The following is a 27798-nucleotide window of genomic DNA, read 5'->3' on the forward strand; positions in this document are numbered from 1 at the left end:
CCTGTAGCAAGCTTCTTCTTTTGGATCACCAACCAGCTCCCAAATCATGACTCGGAGATTTTACTATTAGTTATGAATGCTCAGCCATCCATATCTTAGCTCTTATTTTAACCTGGTTCTCTTAATCTGCATTTTGCCTCAGGACTTTTTACCTTTCTTTCTTTATGCCCTACTCTGTCTGCTGGGGGGCGGGGATGCCTGACTGGTCCCAGGCATGTCCCTTGTTCTCTCCTCTCTTCTCTCATATTTCTTAGGTTAAATTTCTCCTCCTATTTACTCTGTCTGCCCTCCATTCCTGCCTATACCTCTCCTGCCTAGCTCCTGACTGTTTTGATTTTTATTAGACCATTCCGGTGCCTTAAGCAGACAGGGTGAAACAAATGCCACACATCTTTACATAGTTAAACAAATGCAGCAAGAACGAATGTAACATGTCTTCACATCACTCACAAAGGCAGCATAAACAAATGTAACACATCTCTATCCAATTCAAATAATAGTCCACAACAAATCCCAGCACTGGATCGCCATTAACCATTTCTTAAATCATTTCTTAACCATTTCTACTTTGTGGTTGGTGAGTCTACTTTTCATTCTTGTCTTCCTCGGGACCTGACTTACGTGTCCCCACCCCCTTCATATGTTTCTGCTAGACCACAACCTATTGTGTATGTGTAAGGGCTTTAGCATAAATCCTAAATATCCCTTTACTATTTTATAAATTTTTCCCTTTATATGTGTGTGTGTGTGTGTGTGTGTGTGTGTGTGTGAAAGAGAGAGAGAGAGAGAGAGAGAGAGAGAGCACTGAACATGAGCTGGTGGTATCCTCGTTTCTGTTCACAGACTCGGGAAGATGGACTCTTTCTTCTGGGATGACTTTGGGCCTAGGATACAGAACAGGGCCATGGAGCAGATCATCACACCCATGGCGGCCCGGCTTTGTCAGCTGCTCATCTCAGTGGAGAGGAAAGAGGTACAGAGAGAAGCACTTGCCTCCTTGCAGAAGGTGGCAGAGGAACTGGCCAATGCAAGTGAGGCATTTGTGCACGCTGCCAGCAGGTAATATCTCCAAGGAACTTAAGCCCCTTGCCCTGACGGCCTGGCAGACGATGCAGCATACAAATAGAACCCGGTTATATTCTTCAGCGCTTTGGGGCCTGGTACATGTAGCTCAGTACCTAGCATACAAGAAGCTCTGGGTTTCATCCCCAGCACTGCTTAAGCTGGATGTGGTGGCGTGCACCCGTAATCCCAGAACTCAGGAGGTGGAATGTGGAGGGCCAGAAGTTTAAAGCTTTCCTTGGCTACTGTCTTAGTCACTATTCTATAGCTGTGAGGAGATACCATGACCAAGACAACCCTTTTCGTAATTAATTTTTTTAAATTAACTTTTCTCATTTTACATACCAATCCCAGTTTCCACTCCCTCCCTTCCTCCCACTCCCCTCACCTTCCCTGAACCCCACCCCTATCCATTCCTCATGGGGAGTCAACAAAGTCTGACACATCACTTTAAGGCAGGACCAAGGCCCTACCCCCTATATGTAGGCTGAGTAAGGTATCCCTCCAAACAGAATGCATTGACAGAAGTTTCTGTCCTGCCCAGTCCTGCAGCCATTCAGTCCCAAAGAAACACACAGAGGTCTGCATTAATCGTAAACTGGTTGGCCTATTAGCTCAGGCTTCTTATTAACTCTTTTTTTTTTCTTTTTTTGGTTTTTCGAGACAGGGTTTCTCTGCAGCTTTTTTAGAGCCTGTCCTGGAACTAGCTCTTGTAGACCAGGCTGGCCTCGAACTCACAGAGATCCGCCTGCCTCTGCCTCCTGAGTGCTGGGATTAAAGGCATGCGTCACCACCGCCCGGCTTCTTATTAACTCTTACATCCTATATTAACCTGTAATTCTTATCTGTGTCAGCCATGTGGCTTGGTACCTTTTATCAGAGAGGCATTCTCATCTTGCTTCCTCTGCTTCTGGGTCACGACTGCAGACTGTGACTTTCCTCTTCCCAGAATTCTCCTGTTCTCATCACCCCACCTATACTTCCTGCCTAGCTACTGGCAATCAATGTTTTACTAAAGAAATACAACTGACAAATTTTTACAGGGTACAAGATCATTGTCCCACAGCAAGAATGGAATCCAAAATGCCAGTTCAAGCACTAGGGATAAATCCTGGTCCCACTACCAGGGACCCCACAGACTGCCCAAGCTACACAACTGTTACCCACATTCAGAGGGCATAATTTGGTCCTATGCAGGTTCCCCTGCTGTCAGTCCAGAGTCAGTGAGGTCCGACTAGCTCAAGTCAGCTGTTTCTACCGGTATCTCCATCATGGTCTTGACCCCTTTGCTCATATTGTTGCTCGTCCCTCTCTTCAACTGGTCTTGAGAAGCTCAGGCTACTCTGTGGATCTCGGCATCTGCTTCCATCAGTTGCTGGATGAAGTTTCTATGATGACAATTAAGGGAGTCATCAATCTGATTACAGGGCAAGGCCAGTTTAGGTACCTCCTCCACTATTGCTTAGGGTCTTAGCTGGGGTCATCCTTGTGGATTCCTGGGAATTTCCCTGGTGCCAGGTTTCATGCTAGCTCCATAATGGCTCCGACAATCCATAACCAAGATAACTCTCATAAGAGAAATCATTTAATTGTGGGCACTCTTACAGTTTCAGAGGTTCAGTCCATTATCATCATGACAGGGAGTATAGCAGCATGCGGGCAGACATGGAGACGTAGCTGAGAGTTCTGCATCCTGATCCATATGGAGAGGGAGACTGGGCTTGGAATGGGCTCTTTGAAACAAGTCCATTAACTCCTAATTCTTCCAAGCCTTTCAAATAGCACTACTCTCTAGTGACTGAGCTTTCAAATGCATGAGCCTGTGGGGGCCATTATTGTTTATATAGTGTTCTGTCTGTGTGTATGCCCGCAGGCCAGAAGAGGGCACCAGATCTCATTACAGATGGTTGTGAGCCACCATGTGATTGGTGAGAATTGAACTCAGGACCTTTAGAAGGGCAGGCAGTGCTCTTAACCACTGAGCCATCTCTCCAGCCCATGGGGGGCCATTCTTATTCAAGCCACCACAGCTACAAAGTCAGTTTGAATCCAGACTGAGCTACATGAGACCCTGCTTCAAAAAAAAAAAAAAAAAAATGCTTTCTGAAAGATGTGTGGAAAATAAATTAGTATAAGAATGGATATAGATTGTTTTAGTTTGCTTCTCTGTTGCTGTAACAGAACACTGGCCAACAGCAACTTGGAGGAGGAAAGGGTCTACTCAGCTTAACATCATCTTAGAGGGAGAAACTCAAGGAAGGAACTTGGAGGCAGGAACTACAGAAAAAGCCACGGAGTGGCACTGCTTGTGGGCCGCTCCTTTGACTGCTCAGCTACATTTCTTGACTAGTCCAGGCTCACCTGCCCATGAGTGGTACCGCCCACAGTAGGTTGGGCCCAACTGTGTCAATTATCAATAAAGAAAATGTCCCCATAGGCCTGTCTACAGGCCAATCTGATGAAGGCAATTCTTCAGCCCAGGTCCCTCTTCCCAGGTGTGCAAAATTAGCCCTCACAGCTATGGAGTTGGGGCAAGGCCTAAAGATCATGTGGCTCTAGGAAGGTAAAAAGGAAAACTACAGTGAGAAATAATGCAAAATATTTGTTATAAATTATGTACAGGAGCTGGAGAGATGGCCGAGCACTTAAGAGTACTTGCTGCTCAATCCTGAACTTGAGTTCAGGTCTCAGAACCCATGTAATAACATCTATACACATTCATAAAATAAACTATGTAGGAATTTAGTAACAGAGCAATTTTACACCAACTTAATACTTCTTTGTAGATTTTGAATTTCTGACAATGCATATTTTAATCCAAAAAGTACAGTCAGTTTTGAGAGAGGCTAAATATTGTTTGTGTTCACTGCAGGATAAATGCCTTTGCTCCATTGTCTGTTCCTGGCAAGATAAATTATTTATACAGACAATTATCATCAGTGTTCATGACCATGGGAAACAGTCCAGCCCTCCTTATCCAAGCAGAACTGTAATAATAAACATTTGGACTTGAGTTTGGCTCCACCATCCCTGAGCCGTTTCCAGAGAAGGCCAAATGGAGGCCAGCAGCACACCCACTAAGTGTCGGGCCAGCAGCAAGTTCCTGCCTTCTTTTGCTGGGCAGGCTCTCGGGGGGCCAGAACCTGCCACCTCAGCTGATGTCTGTCAGCGTGTACCAGTGAGAAGAGGCTGGCACAGGGATATGTTTCCCCTTGCTTAGACACATATGATGAACATTTAGGAAATATGATTGAGAAAAAGAAAGAAAATAATACTGCCCACAAGCCTGCTTATATATTCTGGCTATACAGTCTATGCTTGCTTATTTGTTAGCTTATGTGGTTTATCCAATATCTTCACAAATTTTCTCTTGGTCTGTACCTTGTCTCTTTACTAACTTAACAATGTCTTTCATAAGCCAGAAATTCTTGGTTTTGGTGAACCAACCAACTTCACAATAATTTTTGTCTTTCTCTCTCTCTCTCTCTCTCTCTCTCTCTCTCTCTCTCTCTCTCTCTCTCTCTCTCTCTTTCTCTCTCTCTCTTTCTCTCTTTGGTATTGTAGGTAAAGAATGTTTGCCTAACTCACAACCATAAAACCTTACTCTAGCCAGGTGTGGTGGTACACATCTTTGGTCCCAGCACTAGGGAGTCAGAGGCAGGGGATCTCTCTGAGTCTGACCAAAACCCCAAATTTCTCCTGTTCTCCCCCAGGAATTTTGTGGTTTCACATGCTCGCATTTTGATCTGGAGCTTATTTGAGTGCAGAAGCTAATGTGATGGAGGTGCAGGATACCCTGCTTCCGGAATTATCCTTTCTCCATTCAGGTGCCTCAGTACCTCTGTCAGGATCAGCAGATCGTGTGCACAGGCCTCTGCCTGGAGCTTTTCTGTTTGTTTTTGTTTTTTGAGACAGGGTTTCTCTGTGTAGCCTTGGCTGTCTTGGAAACCAGGTTGGCTTTGAACTCAGAGATCAGTGCTGCGATTAGAGGCATGGGCTACCACCGCCCAGTTCTGTCTGGAGTGTTCATCCCACATGTCTGTGTTAACATGGACAGCTGCTCATCTTCAACATGGTGGCTTTATGGTGGGTCTTTTTTTTTTTTTTTTTTTTTGGTTTTCGAGACAAGGTTTCTCTGTGTTGCTTTGGAGCCTGTCCTGGAACTAGCTCTTGTAGACCAGGCTGGCCTCGAACTCACAGAGATCCACCTGCCTCTGCCTCCCACATGCTGGGATTAAAGGTGGGTCTTTTTTTTTTTTTCTTTTTTCTTTTTCTGGTTTTTCGAGACAGGGTTTCTCTGCAGCTTTTTTAGGGCCTGTCCTGGAACTAGCTCTTGTAGACCAGGCTGGCCTCGAACTCACAGAGATCCGCCTGCCTCTGCCTCCCGAGTGCTGGGATTAAAGGCGTGCGCCACCACCGCCCGGCGGTGGGTCTTTTTTTTTTTTTAAAAAAAAATATTTATTATGTACATAATGTTCTGTCTGTGTGTATGCCCACAGGCCAGAAGAGGGCACCAGACCCCATTACAGATGTCTGTGAGCCACCATGTGGTTGCTGGGAATTGAACTCAGGACCTTTGAAGGAGCAGGCAATGCTCTTAACCTCTGAGCCATCTCTCCAGCCCTATGGAGGGTCTTGAAGTCACTTGGTGTACAGCCTCCACAGTTTTCTTCTTTTTAAAAGATATTTACTGTAAGGCCTTTGCATACCTTTGTGAACTTGAGAATGTGCTTAGTAATTTCCATTTGGGGGAGGGGGGAAAGGCTGCTAGGATTTTAAGTGGGATCACGGATCAACTTAAAAACAACTCATGGATCAAAACTGGGGTAAATGTTGTTTATGCTTCCAATCTAAGAACAGAGAATTTGCCTGATGGTAGTGGAGCATGCCTTTAATCCCAGCACTCAGGAGGCACAGGCAGGTGAATCTCTGTGAGGTCAAGGTCAGCCTGATCTACAAAGTGAGTTCCAGAACAGCCAGGGCTCAGGGCTCTATTATGCAGATAAACTCTGTCTCGAAAAGTTAAATCAAAAAAAAAAAAAAAAAAACCCAAAAAACAAAAACAAAAAAAAAAAACAACACAAGAAGAGATTCAGAAGCACACATATAGGTGTGCACACCAATTCAAAGGACACAGAGAGAGTACTTAGCTATTTGTGTGCAAAAGTAAATGTGGAACTGTATAAGAAGATCAATTCAAAATCTATCAAATGTCTAACTATAGCTCTTAATCTTATAAATGATTCATAAAGAAACAGAGGGATCTGAGTCTTTGAGATCTTGGGTTAAGTACAGATTTCCAAATGTAAAACTGGAAGCTTGACTCATGAAAGGACTAAACAAGCTTCTCTTCGGAGGACTCTATTAAATAGAGAAGAGTAGCCAGAGACTGGGAAACACTTTTTAATGGAGGTGTGCTGACGGTTGTTTACAGCGCCTGGAAGTACATCACTGATGGAAATTACAGAATCATAGCTCCTTTCGCGTTTAACATCATGGGCGATATAAAATAAATGCAGTTGTACAAATGGACAATTGCTGGTGCATGCAGTATGGTCCACTTCACAAAAATGTATAATTAGTTGTTTTATAGATGTATCCATAGATACAGACGTGGTTTTTATTGTTTGTTACTATTATTTGTCTTTTTGTCTCTGGATTGTTATAAACATTTTACACTTCTTACACCTTTATGATCTCTACACATAATGCTACCACACAATCTTTTTGCTCAGGCAGTGTAAACAGAGATGCTTTTGATTCACCCAAGTATAATCACCAACACCCATTTTCTCATCAATAAGAAATAGGGGCTGGTGAGCTGGCTCAGCTGGAGGAAGCATTTGTTGTTAAGCATGACGTCATAGATTCCTGTTGCTGTGGTAAAAACACCATGACCTAAAGCAGACCTGGGAGGGAAGGGTTTACTTGTCTGGAGGATACAGTCCTTCATCAGGGAAATCCAAAGCCGGAGCAGAGGCAGGAACCGTGGAGGAATGCTTCTTATGTGCTTGCTCTCCATACCTTGTTCAGCCTGCTTTCTTATACAACCCAGGACCACCTGCCCAGTAGTGGCACTGCTCACAGTGAGCTGTGCTCTCCCACAACCAGTATAAATCAAGAACATGCCCCACAGGCTTGTGTACAGGCCAATCTAATGGAGGCACTTTCCCAATCCTGGTTCCCTCTTTCTAGTTGATTCTAGCTTGTTTCAGGTTGACATAAATTAGGCAGCACACCCAATGACCTGAGGACCCACATGGAAGGAGACACAAGAGTCATGGCAGAGGCACACTCATGTTGCTTTGACTAACAACAAGCCAGTCTTAGTGTTCTCTTGCTGTGAAGAGACACCATGACCAAGGCATGCATTGGAAAGCATTTAGAGTTTTGGAGTCCATTATTATTAAGGCAGGGAGCATGCCAGCACACAGGGAGCATGGCAGCAAATAGGGAGCATGGCACTGGAGAAGCAGGGAGAGCTTTGCATCCTGATCCTCAGGCAACTGGGAGAGAAAGAGAAAACACGATCAGCCTGGCATGGGCTTTAGAAACTTCAAAGCCCACTCCCAGTGACACACTCTCTCCAGCAAGGCCGCACCTACTCCAAGATGGCCACACCTCTTAATCTTTACCATGCCATGGTGACTAAGCATTTCAATATATGAACCTATGGCAACCAATCTCATTCAAACCACCACAAAGCCTAAAAGAAGAAAACCAAAAAAATGGAACCTTGTGTAAAACATACACCCTGGACTCTTGTCGACACGTTGCATTGAATATCAATGGTCTTGCTCACATTTCTCAGTGGTGGTTCAGTCTTTACCATAAGCCACGCAGCAATTAGAGCTACACTTCTTTTTTATTGTAATAATTAATTAGTTAATTAACTAATTAACTAATTAATTTTTTTCCCTTGAGACAGCATTTCTGTAGCTTTGGAACCTGTCCTGGAACTCGTTGTGTAGACAAGGCTGGCCTCAAACACCCAGAGATCCACCTGCCTCTGCCTCTGGAGTGCTGGGATCAAAGGCATGTGCCACCACCACCTGGCAAAATTATTATTTTTCTATTGTGAAATGCCCAGGGTCAGTTAAACTGAAAACCACACATTGTGCTTCATTTTTTAAAGCGATGCCCATGTCACATGGCCACTTGGTAGTTCTGATTTCTGAACCCTAGGTACTTTGGTGGCACAGTGGAAATAGTGTTGTATTCCTGTGTATAGTATAACTGAATAATAGCAACTTGCAGAAAGGTTCATCCCCAAAGGAAAGGGACTGGTGTATGGCACAAAGTGTCAAAACTTGATCCAAGCACTCTGCAGAAGCCACATTTGATCTTCGAGAAAAGTCTGGAATATGTTTTACCATTGACGATCACTAACCCTTGGGATGTTTCAAAAGAAGAACAATCTCAAGTGTTGATGGGAATGTGTGAGACCTTGAACTCTCTCTTTGCTGATTAGAACATAGTATGCTGCAACTACTTTAGAAAATATTCTCTAAAAGTTAAAACCGTTAAACGGGTATATCTCTTGGATATACCCGTTGTTATCCAAGAGAAATGGAATCCTGTGTCCACATGCATAGCCACAGCAGCGTTCTTTCTTTTTAGTTCTGTGTCCCCAGTACTGGGGATTGAACTCAGAACCTGGCGAGTCTAGGCAAATGCTGCATTACCCACTTAGATCACCAGCCTTTTTATTGCAAGCTTGGAAACAAGTTCTCATTAAATTGTCCAGGCTGGCCACAAACTCACTATGTGGTCTACGTGCACCGAGAGCTTGTGATCCTCCTGCCTCTGCCTCCCAAATAGCTGGGGTTATAGATGTGCCCCCACCGTGCCGAGCTTGGTGGCTTTATCTTATTTTAATAGCTAAGATAGAGTGGCCTCAGGTTTCTTACCGGAAACTCTGGAGGACAGAAGATGTTGGATCAGTTGTATACAGGCGGTTGAAAAGAAAAGCCTGAGACTCAGAATTCTCTACCCAGATTGCCTGTCATTAACCTGTTTAACCTTACCGTGTGAAGTTTGTTAAGGCTGAGATTGAAGTAACAACTCTAATTCATAACTAAGACACCTGAAGAAAGGATGAAGAGAGTTTTGTTTTTGTTTTTGTTTTTTTGTTTTGTTTTGTTTTTTAAACTCAACGTGTGTCTTGGCTCATAAGCACAGTCCTCACGGTACACTTTAATGGCCACCTGGTGCTCTGTACCTTCTGTGTATACTCGTTTCATTGGACTCTTTGGGTTTAACGTGATAACATTCTAAGTACAATGTGTCCACTCAGGCTGGCAGGAGACTCTGAGGATGAGTGGTTTAGGGAGGAAATGAAGCCAGTGGTGGAGTCTCTGATCCTTTCTGCAAGGAACATCCTGCTGGTAACCCAGAAGCTCCCGGTGCAGCCGGAGTGTCAGCGCCACTGGGAGGAGCTAGTGGCCGCAGCTCAGCAGATCCTGGTGGACACTGCCAAGGTGAGGCTCCCTCAGAGCTGGCTGGCCGCTTGGTCATTGCTGGAGAGCACACATGGTCATGCAGTTCTCACAGGAACTCCTGGCCGTCCCTTAATTTGAAACCTGCCCAAGTGCTTGCCAAGCTCCTTGACAGGGTTCATTACCGATTTAATAAGGGCTAAAATTGAAGCTGTAACAGGAGCTGGTAGAACCCCTCAGTTTCCAGACACACTCAGTTTTTCATCCTGACCCACATTCCTTTCTAAACAAAACTTAAATTTATTTTGGAGAGTTTATTTATTTGTATTTTATGTCTGCGAGTATTTGCCTGAATGTGTAGCTATGCACCACGTCTGTAAACCGACTGAGGAAGAGGAGAGCAGAGGAGGGCCTAGGAAATTCTAGTGTTGGAATTACAGACAGTTGTGCGTCCCCTTGTGGATGCAGGTAATCAAAGCTAGGTCCTCTAGTAGAGTAGCCCGTGCACTTAATTGCTGACTCATCTATCTCTCCGGCCCTTTTACTACTTTTACAAATCCTCAAAATATTTTGTTGTTATTCATTGTATAACATCTGTAGTGTGGTTTATTGGAGGATATTGCAGTGGGGTAGGGGAGGGTGAGAGGCAGAACCGGAGGGGTTTGGGCACCTGCTAGTGGTGAATGAAAAGGAGAGAAAGGCTTTTGGCTTGGGTACCAGCCTCAGGGTTAGGGAGTGGATGGAGCTGTCTGTGAGAGGCAGTCAGGCTAGAAAAGCTGCCTCAGGGAAGCCCTTCAGCCCATCCTTCTCATCTAAATAATAATCAGTCTTTGAACAGTGCAGGGTAAACCCCACACCCCCTAAATATGGAGAGAAGGCAGCCAGTTCAGACCTCTGGTTTACAAAGAAATGCGCACACCCGCAAACCTCCAAGACTGGATGGAGTGTGCATTCTCTAGTCCGGTCATCTAGACGGTGTCTGTGTTTGGTTACATTCAGGTTAAGTGACAATGTAAGGTCTCCTAGGCTTAAGCTACATGGCCCCAAGAATGTTCAGTCATCTTCAAGTCTCTTTCCTGTGACCGCCCCAGCAGGTCTTGCTGCTCGAAGACGCAGCGGTGGCGAGGAAGACGGTGCCTGCGGCTGGTTGGTGCCTGACGTGCCTGGAGGCTCTGGAGGCCGCAGAGGACTCCACCTCTCTGCGCGCCTCGCTGTCTGACTTGGCGACTGCGCTGCTGCGACTGGGCGGCCTGACCACGCGCTGGGCCCGGGACGAACGCCTGGGTCGAGTTCGCCACCGGCTAGGGTGCTGCATCCCAGCGCTGCTCGCAGCCGCCCGCGGCCACCTCCGGCACCCGCGCGAGCCGCAGCTGGTGGCTTCACGGCGCCGCATCTTTGCCCTGACCAGGCAGAGCCTCAGGGAGCTCCTGGCTGTACTGCAGCCCGGCATCGCAGGGCCTGGTGCGCGCTCTCAGAATGGCGCACTGGCACGTCGTCTGCAGAAGCTGCAACAGGTCCTGGAGGAGCCTGGGCAGGGCCACCTGCGTGGTGAGCTGCTGGATGCGCCAATGGTCGCCGTGGTGTGGCACTGCCTGCACCTAGCCGCCTGCTCCACGCCAAGGGAGAGGATGCACCTAGTGTCCCATTGTCGCCAGCTGCTACAGCTCTGCCCTAGGCTGCACGGGTCTCCCCAGATCAGCCCAGGGACAGAATGCGAAGCTGTGCGGGCCGCGACTGATGCTCTCTTTCGGGGAGTCCGCGCTGGATTACTGAGCCAGATTCTGGACACGTTCACAGATACCCAAAGTCCTCTAGAGAGGCTGGTCCAGGCCGCCTTGGCGACTTCCACCATCAGGTTCCAGTGCAATAGCGAAGCTTTGGCAGAGACTTTCCGACTTCTCCTTGATGCTTTTCACAACCAAGCCAAGCAAATGATCCGAGTGGCACACTTGGTTTGGGTCTGTTGCCCCCAACAGCAACCTGGCAGAGACGTGGAGGCTGCCGTGGCAGGTCTTTGGGGGCTTGTGGTCAAAGCAATGGAACTGTTTTCACAAAGTCCCCAAACGCAAGGCCTGGACTGGAGCCCTGACACCCTACAGGCTCTGCTTGAGGCCTGGGCCAGGGAATCGGAACACCTCTTGGCATGCTTTGATGTCGTTCTCGATATTCCTGAATTCCTGAGTTTGTCCATCCAGGAAATGGCTAAACACTTGGACTTGTACTCAAGGGCTCTGAGGAGCGGAGCACCCAGAGAGTTTTCTAGATCTGTGGCGTTCTTACGCGGAAGAGCCACACACATAGTGCAGGTGATGAACAGGTACGTGGGTCAAGACCCGGATCCCATTTTCCGAAACGGGATGAGAGTCGTGGTTCAGCAGCTGGCGCAGTCTTCCTTGACGCTGGCTGCAGCCACTGAAGGCAGCACAGGTGGGGACAGCACCCAGGACACAGGTGCTCTTTTAACCATGGCAAAACACCTCATCTATTCAGCTCAGCAAGTCCACGAGGGGCTGGATGGGACCAACCACCCAGACATCCTCAGCCCGCTACGATTCCAAGTCCAAAGGTTTGACATTGCCAAGGGATGGCCTTATTTGACTCTCCCCAGCCGCCAGCCTCCTACAGCTCCCGCGCTGAAATACCAGCAGGTGCCTGGGTTGGGGGGAAATGACACGAACACCTCTTTCCTACCACTAGAACAGCTTTCCTACACGGTGGTCCCCGACACCTGCAAACAGGGGTGGGGCTTTCCATTCCTTGCTGTCAGCAAAGTCATCACTACTGCGGAGAGCCAGGAGCACCGGGTAGTGACTTCACCATGCACCAACATGCCAGAGCCAGAGTTCACTGTGAATATAGCCCCAGACATACTGGCTAGGGAAGAACCCCTGGGACGAGAGAGGATGCCAGGACTATACAAATTCTCAAGAGTGGTACCTTCGATTATCAACCTAGCCGGGGAGGAAGTCCATAGCACAAACATTAGAAGTGACAGACTTCTGGAAGTGGCTTTTCAGCAATCTGGGAGGACCAGGGAAGCCAGGCAGGCTTTGATAGCCAGGGCTGGTGACTGGTACCCTCTGTGTCGACAACTCTTTTGCCATAGCCCAACCACTGAATTACCGGGGAGCACAGCAGTGTTTGTGGAACTTCAGCAGAATTTGGCCTCAATGGTTCAAGTAGCAGCCAAAAGTGGTCCTGTGAATTTGGCCGAGAAGAGCCCTGGCCCAATGGAGCACCCGGGAATGCTTTTAGAGCTGCAAGGTAGATTGGAAAAAACAGAGGCCCATGCTAAACAGCTATTGGACCAAGTTCTGTCCTCTGATGGTCGCCAAGCCCCCAAGGTGAGGGAGGAGAACGTTGACGATGAGTGCCTTCTATGGGCAGTGGCTGTGCAGGACCTGATGCAGTGTATGGGGAGGCTCAGCAGGAGACAGGGTCTGTTCCTACTGCCCCTGCAGCAAGCAGTGAAGAGCCAGCAAGGGTTGCAGGAAGGGCTAGAGCAGGCAGCGCATGTTTCCCAAAGGTTACAAGAGGCTGCTGAGCTGTCTCGTGTTCTGTGTGCTGATGAACAGGTAAAGGATGAGGTCACCTTCCTTTGTCGAGAAGTTCATGTACTCACAGATGCCTTGCTGGAGGTGGCACACGTCTTGGTCTCCTCCCCAAAGCCCTGTCCCAGCCTCTCCACACGCTTTGAGCTTCTCTGCTTGGAACTCAGCCTGCGAGTCAAGGCCCTGACCAACCATCTGAGCAGCATCAATGCTGTCTATGAGTGTATGTTCCAAGATGCTGTTGGCAAGGGCCCCCAGACAAGGATGCTGTCTATTATCCAAGCTGTGCAGGGAATTATAGCAGGAAGTCAAGAGTCTGGACCCTTCCAGGAAGACCTTCTTGTGTCTCTAGAGAACGTTCTCGTGCTCACTAAGGAGGTGGCCGAGAGGGTCCCTGAGCTCCAAGAACACCCGGAGGAGCAGGGGTTGCATATGCTGGACTGGCTTAGGTGGGAATGGGCAGCCAAGGTCCACCATGCAGTGACTCAGCTCCAGGCCCTGGAAAGTGATCCCACGGAGGCCTGGAGACTCCTGGTCCAATGTCTGAAACCCGGGGAAGAGCCAGCAAATGCCCCAGGAGAGGTTCTCGTCCAGCTCCAGCTGCAATGTAAAGAAAGTGCAATAGAAACCTCTGCAGGGGGCAGTGTGGAGTTTCAGGATGCTGTTCCCAAAGGCATCACAGAAATCTCAATGGGGACCTGTGCTGATGAGCTAGCCACCTCCGGAACTGCCACCGCAGACGTGAGCATGGTAGGCTATGTGGCATCTTTCATCTACCTACACCTGCATCTGTTTTCTAGTAACCAAAGACACTCACTCATTCCAGAAACTCAATGCCCACACCACATGTATAATTCATACAGGACAGGCAGCATGAGCAGCCTCTAAAAGCCTAGGCTTGGGGTTCAGCTACCCTAGCCTGCAGCTACCTCTGCCATGTCCTTACCAAAATCAGAGAGAAGTCTCAGCACCATTCAGATGCCAGCATTCTAGTCCTCTAGAGGGCTGCTGAATGAGTCCCTGCAAAAATACTTCCCTTCCCTTAGCATCTAGTATGTGTCCTAGGGCAAGTGCCTACACTTTCCATCAGCCTTTTGGAGTTTTTCCTTGTTGCTTTAACAAACTTTCCTATGGCTGCCAGTACTCAGGCTGCTTCATCCACTTTGACCTTTACAGATGTCACCTCCCTGCTCCAAAGTGACAGGAACACAACTAGAATCATTGTAGTGGGGGGTAAAGGGGTTTATTAGAAAGATACTAGGTCTGTCGAATGCCTCCCCTACATATCTGCTTCCTTCTAGGGCAAGAGAGGACACTTAGGCATTAAGGATCTTAAAGATCGTGTGTATTTCTACTGACCATAACCAGAGTCAGTAGGCAATAGTACAGCTTAGCAGGACTCTAGTAGTTTCTACGCAGATACACTTCATCCAGTGTTTACCGCTCTAGAGGTGGGACCTGGGAGAGGAGAGCCTAAAAATGAGGCAGACTGGAGTCTCATGCCGTAGCCAGCCTTATTCAGAGCCTCAGACAGTTTGTACTCTGAGGGTTAAGAAAGGTCACATGAGGAAAGTTCTCGTGAGTTTGGGCTGTACACAATCACAAGGACAAGCCCCATGTGGCACAACCTATCCACAGAAGCAGATAAACAGCAATAGCCAATTGTAACAGATAACCTACAGTAAACTCACTCCTGTCTGCTACACCTGGGAGGTGCACGAAGCACATTCCAAAAACAACTCTGTGTTTTTGAGGAAGCCGAGGTCACAAGACTCTTGTTTTCTCGGCATTCTCTCACAAGCACTCAGAATGCCTCTTGCATGACTCCATTCTTGGACCGTGTTCTGACCATGCAGCATTTAATAGAGAAGTCGTCCCATGTATTCCCACCGTGACCTTACGGATGGCTAAGCACAATCTCCCAAAACTCCATAGGGCTTTGCCCGAGAGAAAACTGACCATGCCACACTATGCTTTTTTTCCTCATCAAAATGTCACTTCCACTCAAGGGGACTCCGTGACCCAACAGGGAGAATAACGGACACCATTTTCCCAAGCTCTATGCTCACCTGCTCATCTCTTTTTTTTTTTAAAATATTTTATTTATTTATTTAGTATACAACATTCCTTCCATGTATGGTTGCATGCCAGAAGAGGGCACCAGATCTCATTATAGATGGCTGTGAGCCACCATGTGGTTGCTGGGAATTGAACTCAGGATCTCTGGAAGAACAGTCAGTGCTCTTAACCTCTGAGCCATCTCTCCAGCCCTCATCTCTCTGTAGCTGTCAGCACACACTAAGGATGCCACCCACTCACCAGCTTGCCTCCGGTTTCTGTCAGTGCATCAGAAGTGTCTCCCATAGCTGCAAGGCACGGCCGCAGGGTAGGGAGACGCTGGGCAGCCAGCTTTCAGACTCTGGGTCTGGAGTCTCTATCACACAATCCTCGGCCCACGTTGAAATGCTTGGAGTCCTATCTAGATTTGGATGCTGAAAGTCTCTGGTAGGTGTTACAAAGCCCCTTCCCAAGCTTCCACTCCATATTAGTTGGGATTTCTGTTGCTGGGATAAAACATCATGATCAAGTCAGCTTGAAAAAGCAGGTGTTTAATTGACAATAATGGTTTCAGAGGCTTAAGGTCTGTGGCGGTGAATTGAAGGTATGGTGGCAGGAGGCTTGGAGAGCTCATATCTTGATCTGCGAGCAGGACGCAGAGAGCACCCTGGGAATGGCGGGAGGCTGTTGAAACCGCGAAAGGGACGCACCTAGTGATACGCCTCCTCCAAGATGGCCACACCTCCTCACCCTTCCTCAAAAGTCCCACTAACTGGGCACCAAATATCCAAACACATGAGCGTGTGGGGGCTACGCTCATTCACCCCGCCACATCCACTCTTAGCTCCAGACCGCCATGTCCATTCTCCGTGGTCTTCAGTAACTGCTGCTGAATTCCCGGTCAGTGAGTTCATCATCACTTCCTTCTTTTCAGCTACTCCTGCCTTCCCAGCTCCCAGCAGGCTGACCGGCGAGCCTCTCTAGAAAAGGCCTCTGCCCTCCACTCCCAGCACATAGGGACATCCTGATCTAAAGTTGGGCCATTGCTGAAGCAGATGACATCATTCATTTTCAGGAGGATGCTTTAATTGAAAACGTCATACAGAAACCCCAGCAAAGACAGGCGATTTATTAGTACTCGCTAGCTGAGGGTCCTCGCCCACTCCACAGGGCTACTACAGAGCACCGCAGATGAGGTGACTTGTAAAGAAAAGAAACTGAATTGGCTCACAGTTCTGGAGTTTGGCGCCTATCTGAGGAGAAGAGATAACCAAGGGTATCTTCAATGCTTTGCTATTGGGGTCACTTGCAGTGTAGCACAATTTGTCTTGATTCTGGAGTCAGAAAGAAGACAGGAAAGGCACCACTAAAGATCTGATAGAAAAACCACATCTAAAAAAGTCAGGTCCAGCCGACTTTTCAGAAGTCCGGGCTGCTGTTTCCTTAGCAGGAAGCCAAAATCAAGTTTTTAAGAAAAAAAAAATAGTTATTCAGTGTGAAGACCTTTGGAATAGGATGGGTTCAAGTTGAAACATCCAAGGATTCCTGACTCTCCGTTTTAGAAGATGAGCATCTTTTATTTTTTGTTGACAGTTTTACACATGTGAACAATGTATCTTCCCCATCTCCATCCCCAACCATCACCTCCTATTTGACTCACAGGTCCCCTCTCCTATTCCCAATTCGTCTCCTCCCCACCCCCTTTTGGAGTTGTCTCAGACCTGTGGTCTCGCTGTGTAATCCTGGCTAGACTAGAACTCTATGTAGCCCAGGTTAGCTTTGAACTCACAGAGATCTGCCAGTCTTGGCTCCCCGGTACTGGGATTAAAGGTGTACACCACTATGTCTGGATCCCTGTTTTTATTTATGTGTATGAGGGTTTTGTTTATCTGTATTTCTGTGCACCACATGCATGCGGTGACCTAGAGCCAGAAAAGGGTATCAGATTCCCTGGAAGGAAATTACAGATGGTTCTGAACTACCAGATGGGTGCTAGGATTTGACCCTGGGTCCCCTGGAAGAATAGCCAATGCTCTTAACTGCTGAGCCATCTCTCCAGCCCCTTCTCCTAACAAAACAAAAACAAAAACCAGGGACTGGTCAGTGGTTAAGACACTGGCTGCTCTTCCAGAGAACCTGGGTTCAATTCCCAGCACCCACGTGGCAGCTCATAACAGTCTGCAACTCCAGTTCCAGGAGATCTGACACCATCATACAGAATATAGAAACAGGCAAAACACCAGTGTATATTAAAAAGATTAAAAAAAACAAAACAAGCAATCAAAAACCAAAACCGAAACCAAACAAACACACAAAACTGAATCCCATCAGTGTTGCCTACTGAAATGCTACCCGTTCGTGTTGGCTTGATTTTGTACAGGTAATCATAACTGTGGTGGGTCTATGAGCGCAGTGGCTGTGCTGTGTCCAGAAGACAGCCTTGATAGCTCCCCATCCTCCACATCTCCTATTCTGCTCTTCCTCAGTGTTCCTAGGCCTCGGTGGGGTGTCAGTTCAGATGTCTCATTTAGGGAAGAACACTCACCTGCCACTAATTCTCAGCACGTTTACTAGTTAATGAGTCAGGAATGGTAACTGCAGAGAGCAGCTTCCCTGGCCAAGGCTGAGAGAGCAGCTTCCCTGGCCAAGGCCGAGAAAGCACTAATTCATTTCTTCCTGGGCTGCCAGCAGCCTAACCCTAAGTTCTCTTCAAGGGGCTACATGTTCTTTCTTCTCCCTTGTAGCCTGAGCAGTCGTAGGAAAGAGATACACGATGCCGCCTAGGCTGAGATTCAAGGATGCCATGTTTCAGTCTCTGCAAATTCCAGGGAAACGGAGTACAAGCTCTCAGGGGATCATCATGCCTCTCCTTGCTGCTTCCCTATAGTACATTTGGAAGACTTCCCAGGGCTTTGAGGACTCAGGAAATCTGCCTGATTCCCTGGTGCCTTCTTTAAAATGATTTAAAAAGCAATTGAGGGGACAGGATGAGGGGGAGGGCTCAGTTGATAAAGCACTTACTACTAGTGGTGGTGTGAAAGAAAATGGCCCCCAGAGGGAGTGGCACCATTAGGAGGTATGGCTTTGTTGAAGTAGGTGTGGCCTTGTTGGTGGGCGTGTGTCACTATGGAGGCAGGCTTTGAGGTCTCATACATACCCAAGCCACGCCCAGTATCTCAGACCACATCCTGTTGCTTGTACAAGATGTAGAAATCTCAGCTACCTCTCCAGCACCATGCCTGCCAGCATACTATAATATTCCTAGCCACCGTGCTCCCAACCATGATGACAAAGGACTGATTGAACCCCTGAAAGTGTAAGCCACCACCTCAGTTAAACGTTTTCCTTTAACTGAGTTTTCCTTTATAAGAGTTGCTATGATCATGGTGTCTCTTCACAGCGATAGAAACTCTAGCTAAGATACTGCACAAGTGTGAGGACTTAAACTCTATTCCCAGGTTAAAAACCTGGGTTCACTGACGTGTTACACACTTGTAATCCCAGCATGGGGTGGGAGGGAGGCAGAAGTGGGCAAATCCTTGGTCCAGTCCAATGGCAGAATCCGTCTCAAAAAACAATGAAGACATCTCCTGAGGAACACTGGCCTCCACATGTGTACGAACACACACACACACACACACACACACACACACACACACACACACACAAGCATCCTCACTGCAGTTCAGCAGCCCGAATGCCATGCCAGGAACTGTGTTGTTCCAACCCTCTGACCATCTTCTTTCAGCACCAGCGTGGCAGCCCCTCTCTGCCTCCTGCTCAGATGGACCAGACTGTTCCAGACAATGGCGGTGCAGACAGCGAGAACAGAATCACCCAGATCACACAAGAGATGGCCAAGGAGGTGCTCCTGATGGCTCAGAGCTTGAGGAAGAGAGGGCGAGTTCTGGTACTTGATCTTCAGCAGGTCATGGTGGTGGGTGATTGGGCACCACTTGGGGAAGTGGTGTCTTGGCATCCCTAGACAGGGCTGGAAGGAAGGGGCACACTGAAGATGCTGTCAGTACCCCATCTCTGTAAAATTCACCTCACTTCTCTCCTCCCCTCCTCTTTCTGGCTTGGCTACTATGGTTTTCATCAATTATATCGGGGAAGATAATTTTGCCAAGTCTTCAATGTAGTAAAATTAGTGAAATTCAAGGAGCCATTCATTCCCCAGAACAATGAGTCAAGAGTGTTATTTACACCTTTTAAATTTTCCTTTTCCTTTTTCCTTTTTTTTTTTTTTTATTTTTGGTTTTTTGAGACAGGGTTTTTCTGTGGCTTTGGAGCCTGTCCTGGAACTAGCTCTTGTAGACCAGGCTGGCCTTGAACTCACAGAGATCCACTTGCCTCTGCCTCCCGAGTGCTGGGATTAAAGATGTGCACCACCACCACCCACCCGAGTTAAATTTTACTTTTAAGTGTCATTATTCCGCTATGTGTGCATGACCCAGGGAGGGGTAGGTGTCCCACGACATGCCTATGGAGGTCAGAGGACAACTTTGTGGCATCAATGCCTTCTGTTTTTGTGGGTTTCAAGCTCAGCGCACAAAGCATTTGCAGTGAGGGCCCTTTCCCCAGAGCCACTGCAGGAGCCCGTTATTAAAGCTGACCTCTGGAACACTGTCTCAATACCCATCAGGCCTTTAACTCAGTGTCCTCCTACCTCAGTGTCTCGAGTGCTGGCATTACAGGTCTACATGTTAGCACACCTTGCTGCTCCTGCCTCCATGCCCCCACCCCGGCCGCCCCAGGATGACAGAGAGGACTGAGTTCTCTTGAAAGCTAGCCCATTATGGCTGGCATCCCTGGAGGGGAAGGGCCTTTTTCCACTAGCTTCTAGAGGCTGACTTCCACCGTGAGCCTAGTCTCACTCTGTAACCCTCTTCTTGATTAAACTGAGGCAAATGTTTGCTGTCAACATGTCATAATGGGGAAAAAAAGTTTAAAAAAAAAAAGAAGAAATCTTCTTACTTTGGGCATAGACCAAAAAGAAGACACAAAATGGCAGGTAAAAAACTTCCAGTGTGGGCCTACCAGGTACAGATGGCTCCAAGGGACCTGACTTTCCTATCCTGGGGCAGGACAGAGAGTTCAGGAGAAAAGGGAAGGACACCCCCCTGGCTATATTACTACAGGGACAAATCCAGAGCCTCCATTACAGCAAGACTCAAATCTTCCGTTGTTGGGTCCCCCTCCCAGCACCCCCAGCCAGTCAACGTCTGGCTAAACCAGCGATCCCCAAGGCCACCCAAACAGGTGTGGCTTTCCAGGATGTATTTCCAAATCCAGTGTCCTGATTTAAATAGGACGCAGGTGTCTGCAGGGGTGTGTGGCTAAGAACCTAGGACACTTGCAAGCCCTGCGTCCCTTGTGTTTATGGAGAGATGTACAATCCAAGGGCCATTTTAAGAGTGGGGTTTGCTTCTGGTAGGAAGCGGCTATGCAGAATTCACCCGAGTTCCCCAATTTCACATCCTGATCCTAATACCAATCTTTTTTTTTTTTTTAATAACTGGAGTATTATGCTCTTGAGTGAAACAAAAATATCTAATTAGGGCTGGGGTTATTTGGTAGAGCTCATTTGGTAGAACACTCACCTAGCATGCACAAGGCCATGATTTAACCCCAAGCACCACATAAGCCAAGCGCAGTGGTACATGCTGGGTATCCCAGCACTCCCAAGTCAGAAGTCCAAAGCCATTGTCAGCTATATCAGGAGTTCGAGGTCAGCCTGGGATATGTGAGCCTAGGAGTCTGGGTCCTGGTCTTCTGCTGCCCCCACACAGGAAGAAGATTGTTCCTCGTTCAGTCAGGTTCTTTCTAACGCAAGAGAAAGCCCTTAGAGTTGACTCAGGAAATGGTGGTTTAGGCTCAAACATTCTCATTTCCAGAGGCAGAAGTAGTTGAGCTAAGAAAGCTGAGGGCAAGCATTGTAATTTGTCCCTGATGTTTTGGGGGGAAACCTATGAAGGCAGTGTTTGCCTACTTCTCACATTTCCTTCTCTAATATAGACCAAAGATCAGCTCATTGCCTCAGCCAAAAAAATCTCAACTTCCGGAAGAAACATGGCCAGACTCATTCACATCATTGCTAAGAACTGCGTAGATCAGACATGCTCCCGCGAGCTTCTGTGTATGGTGGAGCAGATTCAAACCATGAGCAGCCAGCTCAGCATCATCTCCAGGTAGGAAGCAGCTTGCAAGAGAATAGCTAAGTTTTGTGAGGCCCAGTGGGGATGGAGGGTGAGTTATTTGTATATGTTTAATGACTTACCCTCCTAGAGTTTACACCGGTCCCTCCCCCATGCAGAACACAGGCCCTTACTCTATGGCATGGCTGAGCTCACAACACGTCAGGGGTAGTTAGCCTTTGGCACAAGTGACTGACACCCTTTCTTTGTAACCACGTGTAAATTTTGACAATTAGCCCTGTTTTTATGTTAATCATATCTAGTGAAAAAGCCAACTACCTTTTAAAACATGGTGCACAGTGACATTTTGGACAGTGGAAGACTGCATATGTGATGCTGGTTCCACAGGTTAATCACATGATAACAGCACAGCCATCTTAGTTTGTGGAAGTACACCCTATGATAGTCACACCAAGAGGAAATCACCCAACAACATAGTTCTCAGATGGATTCCTGTCACTGACTCCTGACTGTACGTCAGTAGCAAGTCATGGCTTGGGCATGGGGGCACACATCTGTAACCTCAGCACTTGGAAGGTAGAAGCAGGAAGGCCAGGAGTTCAAGGTCTGCCTTGGCTCCATAGTGAGCTCAAGTCGAGTTCACGCGACAAAAGACCCTATCTCAATAAACAAGCGAAGACAGTGAGTGAAAAGAGAAAAACTTACCAGTACGGAGCATGTGGTGAGGCTAGCTCACCTATAAACTGGGAATGACAGTGTGCACCTGTAATCCTAGCATTCAGAAGGTAAAGGCAGACGCTCATGGCCATCCTTGGCTACACAGTGCGGTTGAAGTCAGCTTGGGCTACATGAGACTCTGTCTCACACAGCACCCCCCCAAAAAAAAGATCAAGCCATTTAATATGCCTCAATTCTGGAGATGAGTCAATTTTATTACTTGTCTCCCTATTACAGCTCTCCTGTTGATATAAATTACACAGCATAACAGAATTATAAAAGTTTTATTTCGACTTGAGAGCATTAGAATCTGCAGGACACACTAAGAAACTCCCAATGGTAACCGTCTTCCATATGGAAAGGCTGGACTGTTAAACCTGCTGTCAGTTGTGAGTGAAATGTCTCAGATATGGGAGAGGACACCACGGCAGACATGATTCCTTGAGCCTGCAAGATTTATTTAGTGCTACGGACAGACAGACAGCAGCATGGGAGGGTCACATGGCAGGAAGGGGGAGTCTCTTCCTACACCTTTCTGAAGGGGAGGGAGGTTTCACAGCATAATCCTGCAGCCAGGCCGATTCTCAGGCCGGGGCAGAGAAGGGAGTTCAGAGCAGGATGTGTGGTGCCAATACCCACTTCTGATGTAAACTCACTCACTTCCTCAGTGCGTGACCCTAGGTCCGACCAGCAGGACGTCATCTGTTAGCCAGGGACTCATGCAGCAGCTAATCTCTTACATTACATTCCCATGGTGAGAAATAAAAATGACATTGCTCAAGCTAGAGTGTTTTTACATGTACTTATTTATTTGTTTATTTAGTGTACATGCATGCACATCCATGCCAGAGAACATGGGGAAGTCAGAGAACAACTTGTAGGATGGCCCCATGGTTAAGAGCACTGGCTCCTCTTCAGAGAACAGAGGTTTGATTCCCAACACCCACATGGTGGTGCACAACCGTAACTCCATCTCCTGGTGATTGGCATCTTCTTCTGGCCTTCATGGACACCAGGTACACACATGGTACATGTGTACACATGAAGGCAAGATACTTATACATATGAAAATATATCTTTAAAAAATAATAATAATACTTGGCAACTGCTCTCCAGGAAATACCATTTCAGATGCATAATCATCTCATGTAAACAGAGACAGTGTTTTTGTTTTCCAGACACCCAGACCCAAATAATCACACAGAAACTATATTAATTACAACACTGTTTGGCTGTTGGCTCAATTGTATTTCTAGCTAGCTCTTATATCTTAAATTAACCCATTTCTCTGTATTACCACATGGCTATGGCAGTACCTCATTTTCTACACATCTTGCTTCCTCAGTGGCTGGCTGGCATCTTTCTCCTTTGTCATCTGCATGGCACTCAAGATTAGCTGCCAATATTTTTTCTACATAAGACATAAATATAAAAATGACCACCACAAACAAATCTGTTTTATCATCAAAATGAGACCACCCCCATAGACACAAGACGCATGGTGCCAAGCAGGGAGAATGACACAAAACAACTTCCCTGTGTCACCTGGCAGGAAGCGCTAGGGGGAAACAGGCTAAGCATTCACTGGGTTCTCATGGGAAGGAATGGACAAGGCCAAATGAGCAGGCTAAGCATGTGTAGGACTGATTATTTTGGATTTGGAAGCTATGTTTGCAGGTAAGTCATTTGCTCTTTCTGGGAACTGGTGAGCCCTAGAAGAGGCAGCTCCTCCAACATCAGCCTGCATACAGCTCTATGCAGGGCTTATTCTCTTTCATGCTTTGATGGCAGCTGGCTTCTGTTCCGTTGCCTCTACTCAGTGATTTCCATGAACCACACACTCTTCTTTGTCATTATAAATGCTATATGACTCACATTTTCTTGGCATTAAAGCCAAATTTTCATTTAAAAATGCTAAATTAAGCTCTTTAGTCTTAATTTAGTCTTCCCCTGGGACTATGGAGACAACACCTGCATGAGGAGGACTTGAGTTTTGATTCCCATCTAAGAACTGGGTGTGGTGTGTGTAGTTCTAACCCAGGGCTGAGGCGGTGAAGACAGGGGTTCTCCAGGGTTTGCTGCTATAGCCAAACCTGTTAGCTCCAGGCTTGACAATTGAGGAAAACATTTTACATTGCTCTCTGTCGTGCATGCACGTGCACACACACACACACACACACACACACACCCTTTCCCTGAATGTTCCCACCAAAGTATCTCAGCTTTCTGTGTGGGGCTTCCCTATAAATACTGGTATTTATTGGCAATTGCCTCCTAACCTGGGTTAAAGACTTATTTCTTTCCCAACGCTCCCAGGGTAAAGGCCTCCCTGGCAAGAAGCAAGTCCTCTGAAGAGCTCCTTCTAGACAATGCCCAGCGACTCCTCCAGGCCGTCTCCAAGGCTGTGAGGGCTGCAGAAGCCGCCTGTCTTCGGGTGAGTGCCACAGGGACCTAGCAAATGCCAGGCAGTCACCGGGATACCTCCTCTTAGCTATTCCACTCTGTTCCTTCTAAACCGGTGACCTCACTTCCTGTCTGTTTATTTATGTTTTCTGTTAGCCTGGCCTTAATTTCAACCCTTCTTTAGCCATAGTCAGCCTGCAGATGAGCCTACCATAGCGTCCCGCACCCCTTTGCTACGTTTTCTTCTGTTTCAGGTTTCCCTTTATTTGTTTGGTTAGTCGAAAGCAGTTTTTGTTTTTGAGATAAGATCATGGATAGTGCATGCTGACTTCAAACCCAATGTATAACTCAGCCTGACCTTTAACACAGGGTCTTTTTACCTCAGCCTCCTGAGTGCTGAGGTTGCCAGTGTTTACTACCAGGCCTAGATCTCTTTTTTTTCGTTTGTAGGATTTATCATTTACCTGTGCATTTTTGCTCACATTTCAATTAAAGTCGTGAAGATATTAATTGTAGGGATATTTACTTTCTTCTCTGATAACAGGCTCAGATCTGACTCTAGCTGATTTAGGGGATTTGATTTTTGTTGTTTCTTGACAATGGACGGGGAGTGTTTTGTTTGCATGGCTCATAACTTTCCATTGGAAACTTGACATTACATGTAGATTTGTAAATGCTAAATAAGATTTACATATATATTCATGTCCTCCAGGCATCAGACATTAACCTGATTTGGATTTTATTGTTGCAATCACTGAGGGTTTCAGGCTTACCTTGTGTTTAGTTTACTGTCCTTTCCTCAATAGCCAAAGACTTCCATTCAATAAAAAGGACATATCAACAGTGATTCATGCCTATGTGACAGGAGTTGCTCCCTTCCCCAAAGCCTGCATCTCAGAGAGGTGTTCTTAGTCCCCATCCCGACCAGAGCCTTTCTCAGGAGCATCAGGTGAGGTCTTAGAAAACTCTGAGGACACATGGACCTTTCTTGTGGATGGGCGCTATACTCACACTAATCCAATTTGGACATTAGCAATTTGTTCATTTTATTTCTCAGTCCTGGGGGTCAAAGTCAGTGCCCTGAAGAGACTAGGCAGGTACTCTCCCACTGAGCTACATTCTTAGCCCTGTTTAAACTTTCCCCCAAGCCTTACATTCAATTACATAGCTGCCCTGTCTCCCTACAGGCTGAGTCTTGTGCAAACCAGTCCTATTCCAATATCTCCTCAGAGATGTCTGTTTTCCAGTACATCTAAGGCTGGAGAACCTCAAACTCAGTTCTCAAATAGATTCAAGAAAGCAGTTTTGTGTAATGACTGACTGTCTCATTGCGGGGAAAGCAATATTTTTCTGGCTTCCCACATCTTAAGCAACAGCTTTTGATGGACACTATTGGCATGCCTAAGAGAGCACCTCCTGGGTGTGATGTAGGACACTGGAGGTGGGTGCAGGAGGATCTGAAGTTCAAAATTACCTTTAGGTACACAGCAAACTGGAGGTCAGCCTGGGCAACATGAGACCCCATCTCAAAGCAAAACAAAACCCAAATCAAAAATAGATTAAGTAAACAAATAAGAGATTGCATAGGGCCTCTGTGTGAGGCCTACCTCTGCCCTCATCACTTCTTCCCAGGCCTGGCTGCTTCTCCTTCAGACCTGAACTTAAATCCTATGTCCTCTGAAGGGATGAAACACCTCCACTGTATGGAGTCCTCTTGACTCCTGATGGAGTTATGCCCCTAAGAACCCACCACAAGTTGAAAATATGGTTAAGTAATAAATGCATTTCAGGCTGGACATGGTGACTCACACCTGTAATCCCAGCAGTCGGGAGGCTGAAGTAAGATTGGAAGTTGGAGGCTAGACTGGGATTCATAGTGATGAGACCTTGTCTCAAAAAGGGAAAAGAAGGGGAAAAAAGCTAACAAACAAAAACATAGAAGACACATTAATAGTTTACCTAATTCTTAAAAATTACTTAGTTTTTATTTTATGTATATGTTTTGCCTGCATGTATGTCTGAGTGCCACATGTATACAGTGCCCTCGGAGGTGGTTTCAGCGGGGGGTGTCAGATCCTCCTGGAACTGGAGCTACAGGTGACTGTGAGCCAGCATGTGGATCCTGGGAGTCAAACCCAGGTCTTCTAGAAGACCAGCCAGCGCCCTTAACTGCTGAGTCCTGTCTCCAAGCCCTCACACAGAATAGATATAGCTTAAGATATAATCATATTTCAAAGCTGTAAATCGGTACTCATAAGTCAGGGATCATCTGTAATGTAAACTAAATCATATTCAGTTTCCTGTTTCAGTTCTTTGTGTGCAAGACACAAGCAGAGGAAAAAATTGGATGGGGAGGGAAAAAGATAATATGTGTGGGTATTTTAATATGTGTGGGTATTCTGGCCTGCATATATGTCTGTGTACACATGTGTGCTTGGTGCCTGAGGAAGCCAGAAGAGAACACTAGGTCCCTTGGAAGAGGAGTTAGAGGTGGTTGTGATCTATCATATGGGTGCTGGGAATTAGACCTGGGTGCTCAGGAAGAGCAAATGTTCTTAACTGCTGAGAGGGAATGTAAAAGAATTGGTGATGATCTCAGAACATTTATTTCACTAGGATAAATCTAAAGCCCTTTGCTCCACTTTTCATCTCCTTCCAGGGTGGGTGGTCTCTTGCCCCCTTCACACGTGATACTTGATGCTGTATAATGAGAGCTATGACTCTAAAAGGAACCCCACAGGAGCAAGCTCCACCAGGGTCCCCAGTCCTGAGTTTGATTCTCCTTGCACTCCTGCAGGGTTTGAGATGGCCTTCCTCAGATCCAGAGGAGCTGGAGGTTGCTGCATTCTGCACACAGTGGAAGAGGAAACTATTACAACACCGACTTCAAGAAGCCTCAGACAAAACCTGTGATGAGCTGGGCTTACGAAAAGCAAGCACGAGGAACCTCCCAGCATTGGTGGCCCTGGTTCAAGACACATTATAAAAGCTGAGGCATATTCTCCAAATCAGCCTGTGTTGACCAGTACTGTGGTAACTTAGCATGCCTTTTAGGCGGAATCTGAGGCATAGGTATATGCCGCTAGGGCTTGTGCTTTACAGAGCTTCCCTGACAGCATTCCTGGTTAAGAACATGGGGCACTGATGGAAACTTAACAGGGAATGCCGCTGTCTGTATGTGATACAAACAGCGGGATTTTAAAAAGAGCAGCACAGACAGAAAACGAATGTGAAGGTACTTGAAGAGACGCATGCCTTTGTTTCCTGTTTGTCCCATCCATCCTTTCACTCTGTTCTGCTCATTCTGTTTTTTAAACCACTTTACTAATTCACATATCATAGTATTCATACATCTAAGTTATATCTTCAGTGGTTTTTAATGCTCACAGATTTATCAACAGTTTAGATAAT

General features: G+C 46.8%; 1 protein-coding gene across 1 annotated transcript; it reads left to right on the top strand.

Moving 5' to 3' along the window:
- Window positions 1-853: 853 nt before the first annotated feature.
- On the top strand, window positions 854-27798 carry LOC119814967. Its single transcript, XM_038331077.1, has 7 exons — window positions 854-1059; window positions 9359-9542; window positions 10595-13801; window positions 18858-19019; window positions 21128-21300; window positions 24301-24418; window positions 27185-27798. Exons 1-7 carry the CDS (start codon window positions 854-856, stop codon window positions 27371-27373), a joined length of 4239 nt encoding a protein of 1412 aa, XP_038187005.1. The 3' UTR covers window positions 27374-27798.

This window comes from Arvicola amphibius, chromosome 5, assembly GCF_903992535.2.
Source record: "Arvicola amphibius chromosome 5, mArvAmp1.2, whole genome shotgun sequence".
Lineage (NCBI taxonomy): Eukaryota > Metazoa > Chordata > Mammalia > Rodentia > Cricetidae > Arvicola > Arvicola amphibius.